The 16,704-nt window shown below is 44.9% G+C and overlaps 1 protein-coding gene across 1 annotated transcript in view; it reads left to right on the top strand.

Annotated features, from left to right (window-relative positions):
* The window catches only part of LOC311114563 (B-cell lymphoma/leukemia 11B-like), a gene marked incomplete at both ends in the record, with an annotated part of 32,154 nt that extends 22,434 nt beyond the window's left edge, over positions 1 to 9,720 (top strand). The window contains 3 exons of the mRNA XM_084189803.1: positions 7,203 to 7,906; positions 8,117 to 8,902; positions 9,124 to 9,720. Of these exons, the coding sequence (XP_084045929.1) occupies positions 7,203 to 7,906; positions 8,117 to 8,902; positions 9,124 to 9,720 (2,087 nt within the window). The remainder of the gene's footprint in view (positions 1 to 7,202; positions 7,907 to 8,116; positions 8,903 to 9,123) is intronic.
* Positions 9,721 to 16,704: the final 6,984 nt, after the last annotated feature.

Here is a 16,704-nt window from a genome sequence, read left to right as displayed (position 1 = left end):
CCGGTGTGTGTATGTGTGTATATGCGGACAGAATTGTGTGTGTCAGTGGACGGAAGACGGTAATTACTGCAAATTGAATCATAGCACAGCCTTTATTGACTGGAGCGATAGATACATAGACATCTCTCCCCTCTCTCACTGGTGTGCGTGTGTGTATTCGTGTTTGTGTGCTTGTGGCTTCTCTGATGTGTGTGTGTGCGTGTGTATTTGGGTGGCTACTCTGGTGTGTGTGTGTGTCTGTGTGTCCACCAGGCTTCGTGGGCCTCTACTACATGTAGATGTTGTATTTCCTGATTGGGAGGCTGATGGGGGATTTCACAGCATAACACAGAGACAGCTGACATTACAAGACGCAGAGCCCTGATTGGCTCATTTGCATATCCTCTTTCTCTCTCTCTCTCTCTCTCTCTCTCTCTCTCTCTCTCTCTCTCTCTCTCCTCCCCCCCCTCTCTCTCTCTCTCTCTCTCTCTCTCTCTCTCTCTCTCTCTCTCTCTCTCCTCCCCCTCTCCTCTCTCTCTCTCTCTCTCTCTCTCTCCTCTCTCTCCTCCTCCTCCCCCTCTCTCTCCTCCTCCTCTCTCTCTCTCTCTCTCTCTCTCTCTCTGTCTCTGTCTCTGTCTGTCTCTCTCTGTCTCTCTCTCTCTCTCCTCCTCCCCCTCCCCCTCACTCTCCTCCTCCCCTCTCTCTCCTCCTCTTCCTCTCTCTCTCTCCCTCTCTCTCTCTCTCTCCTCCTCCCCCTCACTCTCCTCCTCCCCCTCACTCTCCCCTGCTTGTAAGAGAAGTTGATGAAATTAGTGTTTGTCCATCATTAAGCAGTAGCAGAGCATCATCAGCAGAGCCTTTAGAAGAAAGCCATCAGCAGAGAGCCATCAGCAGAGCCTTCAGCAGAAAGCCATCAGCAGAAAGCCATCAGCAGAGCCTTCAGCAGAGAGCAATCAGCAGAGCCTTTAGAAAAAAGCCATCAGCAGAGAGCCATCAACAGAGCCTTCAGCAGAAAGCCATCAGCAGAGCCTTCAGCAGAGAGCCATCAGTAGAGAGCCATCAGCAGAAAGCCATCAGCAGAGAGCCATCAGAAGAGAGCCATCAAAGAGAGCCATCAACAGAGAGCCATCAGCAGAGAGCCTTCAGCAGAAAGCCATCAGCAGAAAGCCATCAGCAGAAAGCCATCAGCAGAGAGCCATCAACAGAAAGCCATCAGCAGAGCGCCATCAGAAGAAAGCCATCAGCAGAAAGCCATCAGCAGAGAGCCATCAGAAGAAAGCATCAGCAGAGAGCCATCATCAGAGAGCCATCAGCGGAGAGCCATCAGAAGAGAGCCATCAGAAGAGAGCCATCAGCAGAGAGCCATCAACTGCCAGTCTATTAACTGACACATAGGCTCTAACAGCATATGGCACTCTCTCTGGAAGATGTCACACAGGAGGGGTCTGTGGGGGTTGATTAGCTAGCCACACACATATAGGCATACATACACACACATGCGCACACACACACACACACACACACATGGCTTTATCCCATAGTGCCCCCCCCCCCCCCCCCTCTCCCATGATGTTCAACTACGCTATTACATTCCGTTCTCAGCATCAACAAAACTCGCTCTGTACTCTCACCCAGATGGCACCGGAGAAGATGGCTGCCGTTTTACAACCTCTAACCAATTGTACTATTATGTGTGTTTTTCCGCGCTATTTGTAATTTATTTTGTACATAATGTTTCTGCCATCGTCTCTTATAACCAAAAAGAGCTTCTGAATATCAGGACAGCGATTACTCACCTCGTAACGGACAAAGATTTTTTCTTCAACGAGGCGGCCGCGAAGGATATCCTACAGACACCCGACAAGGCCCAAATCCCCATCATTCGCATGAGGAAGAGACAGAGATATCGTGGACGGAGGTCGGGGTGCCTTGTAAGGATCCGACGTGCGAGCGAGTAAACTGCCGCTCCCATCAATCCTATTAGCCAATCTTCAATCTTGGATGACCTAAGATTACGGTTATCCTACCAACGGGACATTAAAAACTGTAATATCTTATGTTTCACCGAGTCGTGGCTGAACGACGACATGGACAACATACAGCTAGCGGGCTATACGCTACATCGGCAGGATAGAACGGCTGACTCCGGTAAGACAAGGGGTGGCGGTTTTCATAGCTGTCTATTTACCAGCACAAACCAATGCTGGCATTAAGATTGCACTAAATGAGCTGTATAAGGCCATAAGTCAACAGGAAAACGCTCATCCAGAGGCAGCGCTCTTAGTGGCCGGGGACTTTAATGCAGAGAAACTTAAATCCGTTCTACCTAATTTCTACCAGCATGTTAAATGTGCAACCAGAGGAAAAAAAACTCTAGACCACCTTTACTCCACACACAGAGACGCATACAAAGCTCTCCCTCGCCCTCCATTTGGCAAATCTGACCATAACTCTATCCTCCTGATTCCTGCTTATGAGCAAAAACTAAAGCAGGAAGCACCAGTGACTCGGTTAATAGAAAAGTGGTCAGATGACGCAGATGCTAAGCTACAGGACTGTTTTGCTAGCACAGACTGGAACATGTTCTGGGATTCTTCAGATAGCATTGAGGAGTACACCACATCAGTCACTGGCTTCATCAATAAGTGCATCGATGATGTCGTCCCCACAGTGACCGTACGTACATACCCCAACCAGAAGCCATGGATTACAGGAAACATCCGCACTGAGCTAAAGGGTAGAGCTGCTGCTTTCAAGGAGCGGGACTCTAACCCGGACGCTTATAAGAAATCCCGCTATGCCCTCCGATGAACCATCAAACAGGCAAAGAGTCAATACAGGACTAAGATTGAATCGTACTACACCAGCTCTGATGCTCGTCGGATGTGGCAGGGCTTGAAAACTATTACAGACTACAAAGGGAAGCACAGCCGCGAGCTGCCCAGTGACCCAAGACTTCCAGACGAGCTAAACCACTTCTATGCTCGCTTCGAGGCAAGCAACACTGAAGCATGCATGAGAGCACCAGCTGTTCCGGATGACTATGCGATCACGCTCTCCGTAGCCGATGTGAGTAAGACTTTTAAGCAGGTCAACATTCACAAGGCCGCAGGGCCAGACGGATTACCAGGACGTGTACTCCGAGCATGTGCTGACCAACTGGCAAGTGTCTTCACTGACATTTTCAACATGTCCCTGACTGAGTCTGTAATACCATCATGTTTCAAGCAGACCACCATAGTCCCCGTGCCCAAGGACTCTAAGATAACCTGCCTAAATGACTACCGACCCGTAGCACTGACGTCTGTAGCCATGAAGTGCTTTGAAAGGCTGGTCATGGCTCACATCAACAACATTATCCCAGAAACCCTAGACACTCCAATTTGCATACTGCCCCAACAGATCCACAGATGATGCAATCTCTATTGCACTCCACACTGCCCTTTCCCACCTGGACAAGAGGAACACCTACGTGAGAATGCTATTCATTGACTACAGCTCAGCATTCAACACCATAGTGCCCTCAAAGCTCATCACTAAGCTAAGGATCCTGGGACTAAACACCTCCCTCTGCAACTGGATCCTGGACTTCCTGACGGGCCGCCCCCAGATGGTAAGGGTAGGTAACAACACATCTGCCACACTGATCCTCAACACGGGGGCTCCTCAGGGGTGCGTGCTCAGTCCCCTCCTTTACTCCCTGTTCACTCATGACTGCATGGCCTGGCACGACTCCAACACCATCATTAAGTTTGTCGATGACACAACAGTGGTAGGCCTGATCACCGACAACGATGAGACAGCCTATAGGGAGGAGGTCAGAGACCTGGCCGTGTGGTGCCAGGATAACAACCTCTCCCTCAACGTGACCAAGACAAAGGAGATGATTGTGGACTACAGGAAAAAAAAGAGGACTGAGCACGCCCCCATTCTCATCGACGGGGCTGTAGTGGAACAGGTTGAGAGCTTCAAGTTCCTTGGTGTCCACATCACCAACGAACTATCATGGTCCAAACACACCAAGACAGTCGTGAAGAGGGACAAAGCCTCTTTGTAAAGATTTGGCATGGGTCCTCAGATCCTCCAAAAATTCTACAGCTGCACCATCGAGAGCATCCTGACTGGTTGCATCACCGCTTGGTATGGCAACTGCTTGGCCTCCGACCGCAAGGCACTACAGAGGGTAGTGCCTACGGCCCAGTACATCACTGGGGCCAAGCTTCCTGCCATCCAGGACCTCTATACCAGGCGGTGTCAGAGGAAGGCCCTCAAAATTGTCAAAGACTCCAGCCACCCTAGTCATAGACTGTTCTCTCTGCTACCACACGGCAAGCAGTACCGGAGTGCCAAGTCTAGGTCCAAAAGACTTCTCAACAGCTTCTACCCCCAAGCCATAAGACTCCTGAACAGCTAATCATGGCTACCCGGACTATTTGCACTGCCCCCCCACCCCATCTTTTTACGCTGCTGCTACTCTGTTAATTATTTATGCATAGTCACTTTAACTCTACCCACATGTACATATTACTTCAACTACCTCAAATAGCCGGTGCCCCCGCACATTGACTCTGCACCGGTACCCCCCTGTATATATAGCCTCCCTACTGTTATTTTATTTTACTTCTGCTCTTTTTTTCTCAACACTTTTTTGTTGTTTTATTCTACTTTTTTATAAAAATAAGTGCACTGTTGGTTAAGGGCTGTAAGTAAGCATTTCACTGTAATGTCTGCACCTGTTGTATTCGGCGCATGTGGACAATAAAATATGATTTGATTTGATTTGATATGTTGTTAAGCGTGATCTTAGTGAGTGCTTGTTTCCTTTGAAATGGGGTCTGTTTGACTAGACTAAAATAAACAGCTTTGTATGTGTAAAAAAACATGGCATGCTAGCTCCATCCCGGTGGTGCAGTGGACTAATTCCATGGATAGGGAACACAACATCATAGGTTTGAATCTCACTGATGCCGTGTCACAATAAAAAAGAAATGTGTTTAATGCGTAAGGAAATTAATTTCCACATTTCCTATCTGTGCTTGGAGTTCAAAAAAGTTAATCCAAAATAAGCTAGCCCTGTTAATAAAAAGTCTTATTGGAAGTTAGAGCGTTAATAAAACATTTAAGAAAGAAGAGTCAAAAGTTCTCAGAACATCCCTGCAACCTAAAAGTAAACTTTCCCAGAACAGGCAAAACGTTCACTTCTGTTCTCAGAACATAAAAAAAAAAAAAAAAGCAGTTTTACCGGACAACCAATGTGAAACCAAACACATACGTTCCCATAACTTCCAAGGAACCAAATGTGCTAGCTGGGGTGTGTCTGGTCCCCAAAGACACGCCCCTCCTCCTCATCCCTCGTTCCTTCTCGCCCTCTCTTCTCTCCGTCCATGTTGTAAGCTGTCCAGCGCTTGCCTGCCAAGCAGCTCTGTGAAGACCAGCCAAACTAAACACGGGCAGACGGCCTAGCGTGCGCCACACACACACACCCACCCACCCACGCACACACGCACAAATATACACAAAGGTAAGCACACGCACGCACACACACGCACACAGACAGACTCGAGTAACCGTGCCGATGTGTGCTGTCTTGGCTCAGTGATTGGTTAAACAGAGCCCCGGGGAGGCGGGTCAGCGTGTTAATGAGAGGCTCATTTTCAGATATTGTCTGTTCTTCTCTCAATCAGCAGTGTGTGTGTGTGTGTGTGTGTGTGTGTGTGTGTGTGTGGCCATCTAAAATACCCTTTATTTGATCACAAAAGACTTTGAGCCTGGGCCGGGAATACGATGGAGTCGGAGTAAGACCCCCATACTGCCTTCTCGCTGGCAGTAGACCCACATAACATGATGAAGTGGATGCAGATGCCTAGTGAGCAGCACACCCACGTTCACACTGTATGCAGCAGGCCTACAGTAATTGCAAATGACCGCCCTGAGTTAGCCTGAATTGAATTAAAGCTCCAAATCAAGCCTTTATGACTCACAGACAGACGGGCCGTGCCACACTGACTGATACATTCAATTGGTTTCATTATGTTTAAGACCATTTAAAGGACCATTTGTCATAGATGATGCAGTGTGTGTGTGTGTGTGTGTGTGGACCATATATTGGGTGTTATTCCACCAGTGTGAAGTAGTGTTGTTTAATGCGGCAGCTGTGTTGAGACAAGAGGAATCTACATTTTACACATTACCTCTTCTATCAACCTCTCTTTCTTTTTAATCTCTCTCTCTCTCTCTCTCTCTCTCTCTCTCTCTCTCTCTCTCTCTCTCTCTCTCTCTCTCTCTCTCTCTCTCTCTCTCTCTCTCTCTCTCTCTCTCTCTCTCTCTCTCTCTCTCTCTCTCTCTCTCTCTCTCTCTCTCTCTCTCTCTCTCTCTCTCTCTCTCTCTCTCTGTCTGTCTGTAGCTCAATTGGTAGAGCATGGCGCTTGTAACGCCAGGGTAGTGGGTTCGATCCCCGGGACCACCCATATGTAAAAATTTATGCACACATGACTGTAAGTCGCTTTGGATAAAAGTGTCTGCTAAATAGCATATTATATTATTTCCCTCTTTCATTCTCATATCCATCTTTCTTTCTTGTCTCTTTCTCCTACCCTTTGTATCTCTGACATCCCTCGCTCTTTCCCACCCACCTTCCCTCCCTCTATCCTTTCCTCCCATCTCTCAGTAGTAGTTTCCACATGGCTGCCTCCCTACCCCCCCTAACCCCTGTACTCCTCCTTCCTCCCTACCCCCCTGTGTGTGAAGGCCATTGAAATAATGTTTTTATATGCTGCCATTCCAGATATGCAAAAAAAGAATATATGTCAATCAATGTATGTTGATTATATACCTTGATTATACCTAAGATATTATATAGGTGACCCATGAACTGTTAAAGATGATTCATATCAGTCAGTCATGCATTTCTTTCTACATTTTTCTCATGTTAGTCATTTAGCCTCTCATTAAAATAGGAACCAACCACTTACAATCTCTATTTCTCTCCCTCTCCCTCTCCCTCTCCCTCTCGTTCTCTCTCTCTCTCTCTCTCTCTCTCTCTCTCTCTCTCTCTCTCTCTCTCTCTCTCTCTCTCTCTCTCTCTCTCTCTCTCTCTCTCTTTCTCCATCTCTTTCTCCATCTCGTTCTCTCTCTCTCTCCGTCTCATTCTCCGTCTCGTTCTCTCTCTCTCTCTCTCTCTCTCTCTCTCTCTCTCTCTCTCTCTCTCTCTCTCTCTCTCTCAGGTAAAGATGAGCCGTCCAGCTACATCTGCACTTCCTGTAAACATACCTTCACCAGCGCCTGGTTCCTGCTCCAGCATGCCCAACACACCCACGGCATCAGAATCTACCTGGACACACACCCCTCCAACTACACCCTCACCCCTCGCATGGCCCTCCCCCCTCCCATGGGTGGGGGAGACTCCCTCCCCCGTTCTCCGTTACCAACGTTTCTAGGGGACACCTCCAATCCCTTCCACCTCCTCCAGATGGCGGCTCCACTACTCAGGGAGTACCACCGTCCCCAACAACACCACCACTCCCATCCACCTCCGGCGTATCTGGACACCCGGCTCCCCGCCACACCACCCTTCGTCAGCCCCACGCCCCCCAGACATCCCCTGGAACACCTTGGTCCGAAAGAGATGGGGTCCCTGCTCTCCCAGCACCCCAGTGCCTTCGAGAGGGTGATGCGTCTGACCCCCATGGAGCCTCCCTCCATGGACTTCTCCAGAAGGCTCAGAGAGCTGGCAGTTGGGAACAATACTAACAACGGAGGCCCCACACCCCCTCTCTCGCCCACCCGGGTGCCCCCCATGCACCGCCTGCTGAGTCCAACCCTCTTCCAGCCAGGCTCCAAGCCCCCACCGTTCCTCACCTACCCCCCACAGCCCCCCACACCTCAGGGAGACGCCACCACTACTCCCAAGGGCCAGAACCAAGCCCAGGTATGTGAAGTATGTCCTGGGATATATGCTGTATATAAGTGAAGGGTTGTATGTATTGTAATGGGTTATATGTATTCCAGAAATGCCTGTAATGATGCCAAGACATTTTCACTATGGGACAATAAAGAATTCATCCGTTCATTCATTAATTCATTAATTCATTAATTCATTAATTCATTAATTCATTCATTCATTCATTCATTCATTCAGTTCCAGGCCCAAGCCAAGTCCAAGTCCTGTGAGTTCTGTGGGAAGACCTTCAAGTTCCAGAGCAACCTGATAGTCCACAGACGGAGTCACACAGGAGAGAGGCCCTACAAGTGTCATCTGTGTGACCACGCCTGTTCTCAAGCCTCCAAGCTGAAGAGACACATGAAGACACACATGCACAAGTCAGGCTCTGTGGGGAGCAGAGGAGAGGGAGGAGAAGGGGAGGGGAAGAGCAGAGAGGGGGAGGGAAAAATGGGGATGGACAACGAGGAGGAGGAAGAGGAGGAAGAAGAGGAAGAAGAGGAGGATGAAATGGAGGATGAGGAGGAGATGAGGAACGGCCTAAGTAGGCCTGAGTCTAACCTGACCATGGACTCAGAGTTCCACAGGAACATGGAGAACGGGTCGAGGCCTTCCCCAGACGAGAAGCCTCATGGTGGGGATAGAGTGACGGAGAACGGAGGGGTGGGTATCATGCACCCATACAACCACCTGAACAATCACCTGAGACTGGCCCCTTCCAAGAGGACCATGAGTCTGGACAGGGAGATGCAGCCTAATGGAGAGTCGGGAGAAGGGGGAGATGCTGGGAGGGGGGAGACGGAGAGAGAGAGGGACAGAGAGAGAGCGATGGATAGGGCGATGGACAGAGCGATGGACAGAGAGAGAGAGTGCGGAAGAGAGGAGAGGCCCTTGATGAACGGAAGGATTAGTGGGTCAGAAGACTCCTTCACTGGTCTGTTCCACCGCCGGCCGACCCCCATCACCTCCAACAAGAGAATCAAGGTAGCTACTTAACCAGTGACTTTACTCTTGTTTTAGATAACCTGTTGTCTTTTTATGTTTTCTTATGTTTCCAATACCATAAAGCATACTTTTAAACTGCTGAAACAAGTACATCATTTTTCTTTAGGAAAATGTACCTTATCTAGTTGTATTGTTTTACTGGGTTAGATGTTTTTAATTCAGTATAGATAAACTTGAATTTCATTATATTTGATGTGAAGGTGGAGAAGGAGTTGGAGCTCCCTCCAGCGCCGACCCTCATCTCCCCAGAGAACATGTATTCCCAGCTCCTGGCTGGCTACGCCGCTTCACGCCACTTCATCAGAGAACCTTTCCTCCACGGCTTCAGCGACGCCCGCCAGTCCCCCTTCGCCACCTCCTCAGAGCACTCCTCCTCTGAGACGGGTTCCCTCCGCTTCTCCACCCCTCCTGGGGAGTTCCTGGAGGGCAGCTCCACTCCTCACCTCCTGCGGGGTCCAGGGCCAGGTCGACCCCCTAGTAAGGAGAGCCGACGGAGCGACACCTGCGAGTACTGCGGGAAGATATTCAAGAACTGCAGCAACCTGACGGTGCACCGGCGCAGCCACACGGGAGAGAGGCCCTACAAGTGTGACCTTTGCAGCTACGCCTGCGCCCAGAGTTCCAAGCTAACTCGCCACATGAAGACCCACGGGCAGTTTGGGAAGGAGGTGTACCGCTGTGATATCTGCCACATGCCCTTCAGCGTCTACAGCACCCTGGAGAAACACATGAAGAAGTGGCACGGGGAACACTTGATGGCCAGCGAAGTCAAACTGGAGGAGGCCGAGAGAGGCTAGGTTACGCTAGGCTAAAGCTAAAGCTAAGGCTAAAGCTTAAGGCTACTGGCTACAGGCTAGGCTAGGCTAACACAACAGACTCCTTCTGAATGAACACTTACATGACTTCAACACGGGGCTTGGCTGGATAATCTTTCTCTTCTTGAATATATTGGGACAATTTGATGTTATTCTGTTTTTGTTTGTTCTTTTTTTTGTCACAGAAACTGCCACCTGAGAAACATAAACAAAGGGAAACATGGGATGGGGGGTTGATCTAGAAATGCTTCGTTTCCCGCCAACTACATTTACATTTTAGTCATTTAGCAGACGCTCTTCTCCAGAGCGACTTATAACTATCGATATATCTGAGGATTTTATCATTTAGGAAACCATGGAGCTTTTCTACTGTGCAATAATGTCTGTATTTATTGGAGTTTTGTAAAGATATTGGGTATGCGCAGGTACATTTGTGGGGCTTCATATGGAATTAGTTAGATAGTTAGTTTAAAGAATATGCACACAAAACATTTTTAAAAAATCCATAATTGGAAACAGGTCTTGCTTGATTAGAAATATGATTTTAATTGTTAACTGACTAAATTAATGCGAAGAGGTCAACTTCTAAAAATTATGATAGCAATTATTTATTTTTAAACTGTCTTATTATTATCCTATTAGGTCAACAGCGGACTACAATCCATCTCTTGGTTTATGACATAAAGCACTGAATGTCAATATGACAATAAAATATTCATTATAATTTTGGAATTTAAAAAATCCCAAATGTTGCTGTTTTAGAACTCTAAAATTTTATACAAACAAACAATACTTTTTTATAAATATCAGCATGTGTTGTACAATGTCTAAATGCAATTATTATAATGATGTAATCCAGCCCTATTTTCCCAATATCAGCAGGGGATGTAAATTGCGGTTGCACACATTGACTAACATTCCTTAGATGCAGGATTAAATCGCCATGGGATATTTAACGTACATCTGTTCATTTGCTGTAGTAACTGTGGGAAGGAGAACAGTCATATATAACTTTATTTGTGGATGGTTTGGGAAAGAATCAACCTTTTTTTATTCTTAAAACATTAACTAAATTTTTTTTTTCTTTGATCTAGCATTACTATGATAACAGAAACTATAATACCAGCGTTGTATTTTACATTCAGAATGGCCACTATAAAACAATCAAAAGACCAGCTGCTTGAGTTATCTACATACTGTATAATATAGCTACATTACTGCTTAAAAAAAACTAATTTTACCAGATTATTGCAATACAGGTCCTCTCAATAGCGCTTCCTTCCTATGATCATGCTGTTTACGTTTCAACAACATAGCGGCAAGGTCCTTACTCCCTCTTGAAGCTTAATCAAAGGCAATTATTCAAGTTAAAACTTTTAAACATTCTACATCGTGCTGTACATTCCACTTCTAGAATCATTCCATTGTTCCGTCTGGGGAATTCTGGAACAGTAGTGTGCTGTTCTGTTCGACCTGGGTGAGTTCTTATCCCCTCAGGATTCAGCAAAACAGTCTCAAAATGGAATTCATATAATGCCTGTTTCACCACTGTGTGCTCTAAGCCTCAATCTGCCTGCCTGCTTTCACAGTTCACTAACTCAACATTCATGTATTAGTAGAGCAGTTTTGAAAAATAAAAAGTGGGGGCTGTTAATTTTGCTTCTCAAAGTGATATGGGGGTTTAACGCCCAATAACAGATTTACAATTTGGGATTTTCAGCTGTGAGGAATGAAGATGACTCATCCTGGGATGAATCTAAAAAAGGTTATTTGAGTTACATTGAGTTATGTTAATAATGTCCAGCACAGCTGTTAGGATGATGGCCACACAACCTTGAGATCTGATTGGATCATTCTTGAGGAAGAAAATTAAAGACTGAAATAGAGAAAATAGAGAGGGGAAAATAGAGAGGGGAAAATAGAGAGGGCGGGAGAGAGAAATAGAAGGAAAGAGAGAGAAAGAGAAAGAGAGAGCCCCGAGCAAGTATCAAAGTCATTCAAATGAAATTGAAAGCATATGAAAAGTATGGTCTAACCCAAACGCATATCTACTTGTCAAATCTAATACCAGGGACATCAGAGAGAGAAAGGACCAATATTAGGGAAGATTTAGGCCACATCATCCCTTAATACAATCATCTCCAACAGAGATAATCACCTCACCTCAAAGATATCGCCTCATATACTTAGCCTGTTTTAAATGTGCTGTGTGTGTTTAGCCAATTGGACATGGGTGTGCCTCGAATGAGATTCTTCCTATTTATCATCATCTTGTTGACAGAAATCAGATTCTCTCACCGCATAATGGTCCCCTATTTCAAATCTGCATGTGGAAATGGAATAGCTTAGTTATCATAATGTATGAGACCGACTGAAAAGGTGTAGATACCATAGGTACATGCATTTAAGGTATAGATACATGCATTTAAGGTATAGATACCATAGATACATGCATTTAAGGTATAGATACCATAGATACATGAATTTAAGGTGTAGATACCATAGATACATGCATTTAAGGTATAGATACCATAGATGCATTTGGGGAAAACAAATTTTGATATGCAATAAGAGTGCAATTGATATGCACTTCAGAACAAGGTTGATAATAACTATTGAAATATGAATTTAGTTTATGTTATATTTTCATTGAGACAGTGGCGAGGAGAAAACTACAATTCCCACTCCTGAACAAGTTTCATATAAACCATTAAAATATGGCTGTTATGTAGTTATTGTATAGCATTGAGACACCAGGAAGACAGACAGAGGAACAGAACCAGTCAATTCATACAAGGACATTCAGTCCCAGAATAATGTTTACAGTGTTGAAGTATGTTAATGATGAAATCCTCTGTGTTTTGAAATAACACAGTATTATCTTCTCAAATGTTTTGAATGTCATAGTGAGCAGTTTTCTACGATTATGATGGTGGAGGGATTTTAAGTAGTATTCTTATGAATAGTTAAGTATAATTTCTTGCTCACTGAATGACAATACACAGTGTATTTGTAATATTGAGAAGTGGTGGAGCATTTTTTAAAAAGTGGTGCCAACATTCTGTTATAGCCTATTTTACAGTCCCAATCCAATTGTGAGTCGATTTAAATGGTGTTGCTTTTTGTCACTGTACGTTAAAAGTTGGTTTTTGGTAAAGCTATCGTAATATGTATGTAAAAAAAAAATACAATTAAAAAAATATGGACATTTTGTGAAATTTTGGGATTGGGATTATACAATGGGTTCTGGGAGAAATGCTTTTTATCAAATTAATATTAGGAGGCATTCATGGACAACATTGTTTTGTTTTTCTTCTCATGGTTGGTTGAAGTTCTTGTGATGGCACTTAAAATTACATTTTAACACATTTTCAACTTTCAGGACTTTTGCTCTTTGTACAAAAATCATTTTCCCTTATTTTTCTTTTTTTTGAGGGAGTGCATTGTTATGAGAAAAAAAAAAAGTTCTTTCAGAGCAGCAGTACACGTCAGCTGTTTTGAACATATATGTATTTTTGTAACGTGTTGAAGAGAAAGTCAACAAATCCAATAAATGTTGCAATTGCCCTAGCTGAAGTATTATTAACATTACTATCACCATTACTGCTAACATTATAATCTCTTACATTACCAACATTACTAACATGCTTTAAAATGTAGTCGATAACTTAGGTTCAATCAGTAAGGCGGTCTGAATAGCTAGCTCACTTTAACTTAATTCAGTAAGCACAATATCATTCACATTGTTTCTTCTATGGGCATAGTTAATATTTGTATGGTAGTGTTTACAAACACTATCATCATCAGCATAGCCTCATGTCTCTCCTCCTCCTTTACTCATGTGCGGAATGTCATTCACCTATTACCTTTTAGCCTATGAACATGGCACAATAATATTGCTTGCTGAATAACCTATGCGGATACTCGTGCAACAATCACCTTCTTCTCCCTCAACCAATGGGCTTAAATCTTGTGATGTATTTATTTGTCAACTTGCCCTAGTTCCCTTATTTGCTGTGTTACAGCAACAGTTTACAGATGACCATCCATTTCCCCACCACCACCAGCTGAAGGTCCGTGCAGGGGGGGGTTCTCCCAGCAGGGGGGGTCTTAATGACAGCTGCCCCACATAGGGCTTACTGTCATCATAGCATCTGACGAGGCCATCCCCAAACTATTTTTAATACATTTTAATATTTTGTCTCTGTTGTTCATTCAGGCCTGTCCTCGATTTGGTATTTGGTATTTTATTAGGATCCCCATTAGCTGTTGCAAAAGCAGCAGCTACTCTTCCTGGGGTCCACACAAAACACGAAACATGACATAATACAGAACATTAATAGACAAGAACAGCTCAAGGACAGAACTACAAATAATAATTGTGAGCTCTGGCTGCATCTTTAGTAGTAATGACCCTGTGTCTCGTGACTGGTGCTTCAGTATCACCTGCTACCCTCAACTTGATGTAAGATAAAATCTTCATTATATCACCAGTAAGCTTGTTTAACCCTGTCTCTAGTGACTGGTGCTTGAAGCCTTGCCCTCAATATGTAGGTCTAACATCTTCCCTCAATGTGATGCTATAGATTACAATATACTAACATTATTATCATTCTTTATAGTTCAGAAAACCACGGGTTAGTGATCATGATTAACCCTATCTCTAGTGATGGTGCTTGAAGCCTTGAACTACTCTACAGCCCATTCACACACTGACACAATCACTGAGCCCTCCACTTGAAGAGGGGAAGACTAATAAGGTGGCACCAGGAAATGCTTGGAAGCCTAGGAGGGTGCGTTCAGCAGTTTAATATTATAGATAGATAATGATGTGATGTATAGAGCTGACATGACTCTGAAGTCTAAACGATAGGGGACTATGCGCTTATGAGGCAATCCTAACTTCTACTTCTCCCCCCGAATTTTTAACTCCGTTATTCATTGATGTCAATGGGAGACTAAGAATACATGTCACTGGCAGTTAGGATTCACCCCAACAACAGGGTTATCTTAGGGCTTGATTAAATCCGTAGCGCTGAAGAGCTGTGCCACAGTGCAATAGAAATTTAAAGGCAATGTTTCCGCGTTAGCGGAGATTGCGTTCACGGTTAATGCTGCACATGTCGGCTCAATCGGAAGTTAACTTTAAATTTCACTTTCTGAAGATGAATCAAATATTATCAAATCGAATATATCTACCAGTAAATAATACTAATCTGCAGTTTATCTTTAAACGGTGGAAGTGGGAAGTGCTAGAAATACATATTGGCTCTATATAGCAACAGCTCAGCTCACCGCCTGATTTGTCATATGGCACCCTGCTGTGAAGATCTATATAACAGCTAATGATCTGCTTTAACTTAACCATGCGGCAAATATAGAGCCCAGAAAACACACAGTAAGATATTGTCCATGAACAGCCAGATTACAAAGACAAGGCACCGTGTAGAACGAAGTCATTTGCTCATAAAATGAATAGATAACATCTCCCATGTCTATAACACTTGAGAGGGTCATGTTCCCAGAAGTATGTTATGTTTTAATACAGTACAGTAGCTCTATCCAAAGACAAAGTGGAACAGATGAATTGATTTTGTGGCCAGAAGTTATACTTTAGCTACAGTAGCTAAATCTCTATGAGTACTTGTAAAGTATTGGTAAAATATCTGTTGAAGTAAGCCTCATATATGGGCTTAAAGGAAACATTTTCCAACCTATTAGTAACTTGTCAATAGACTCTGATTCAGGAGAACTGATGTCTGAGTAAGGTGGCAAAATTCAAGGAACTCCTGGCTGGAGGGATCCAGATGTCCTGCTTATTCCCCCCTGATACCGAGAATCCTCCAACCGGGATTTCGGGAAAACCAGGGATTTTCTTGAACGTTCCCAGAGTTTTGCAACCATATGTCTGTGTAATTTTCCAAATTTGAAACACAGCGACTACAATCATTCCTTTATTGTCAGTATGTCAGTATTCTTCAGATCTGAAAAAACATATAATTATCAAACGCACGCACACACATCAAAAAAACAAAAAGTCGAGACATTAAATTCCATCATCATGCTCAATCGCTTAACTGCATATTTCCCCCCCCCCTCCCGTTCCCAGGATGTGTATGAACTAGTGTCCAGGCTCCAAGCAGCTCTTCCACCCCAAGACATCTCATCACATGGCCAACAGCTCCAATTGCCTTGTGATTAACACACAATAAAAGAATGTGATAGCTTAAAGAAACAGCAGGAGTGGCAGGCTGCCCAGCCAGGCCTAGTGAACAAGGGTTGATGGTGGGATGGGATGGTGAATACTGTCTATAGTCTGTAATTAAACCAGTCTGCACTTGATGAAAGCAGATCACGCTGGCAGGCCACAGCCTTCACAGCTAGTTTGTTTTTTACGACATAATTACAGTCCAAATCAAATGAGAAGATTTAATATTAGATGAGCATGTGTCTAATGTCAACAATGACACTGACTCACCCCCTGGGGCAGAAAGAGGGAGAGAGGAGGAGTGCTAGCCAGCCGCCATACTGCGGTAATTTACCTGCCTGTGTTTAGGTGCTCTGGCTGAGTACACTGGAATTACACCATTTACATTTTTTTACATTTTTAGTCATTTAGCAGACGCTCTTATCCAGAGCGACTTACAGGAGCAATTAGGGTTAAGTGCCTTGCTCAAGGGCACATCGACAGATTTTTCACCTAGTCGGCTCTGGGATTAGAACCAGCGACCTTTCGGTTACTGGCACAACGCTCTTACCCACTAAGCTACCTGCCGCCCAGATAGAAAGGGGAGGGAGGGGTGGAGGGTTGGAGGGGTGGAGGGAGATGGAGGGGTGGAGGGAGATGGAGGGGTGGAGGGAGGTGGAGGGGTGGAGGGAGATGGAGGGGTGGAGGGAGGTGGAGGGAGGGGTGGGTAGGGTTGGAGGTGGAGGGAGGGGTGGAGGGTTGGAGGGGTGGATGGAGAT

Source organism: Coregonus lavaretus (genome assembly GCF_964263955.1).
Source record: "Coregonus lavaretus genome assembly, contig: HAP1_SCAFFOLD_1576, whole genome shotgun sequence".
NCBI classification, from domain to species: Eukaryota; Metazoa; Chordata; class Actinopteri; order Salmoniformes; family Salmonidae; genus Coregonus; species Coregonus lavaretus.
This window is presented reverse-complemented; position numbering and strand designations above follow the sequence as displayed.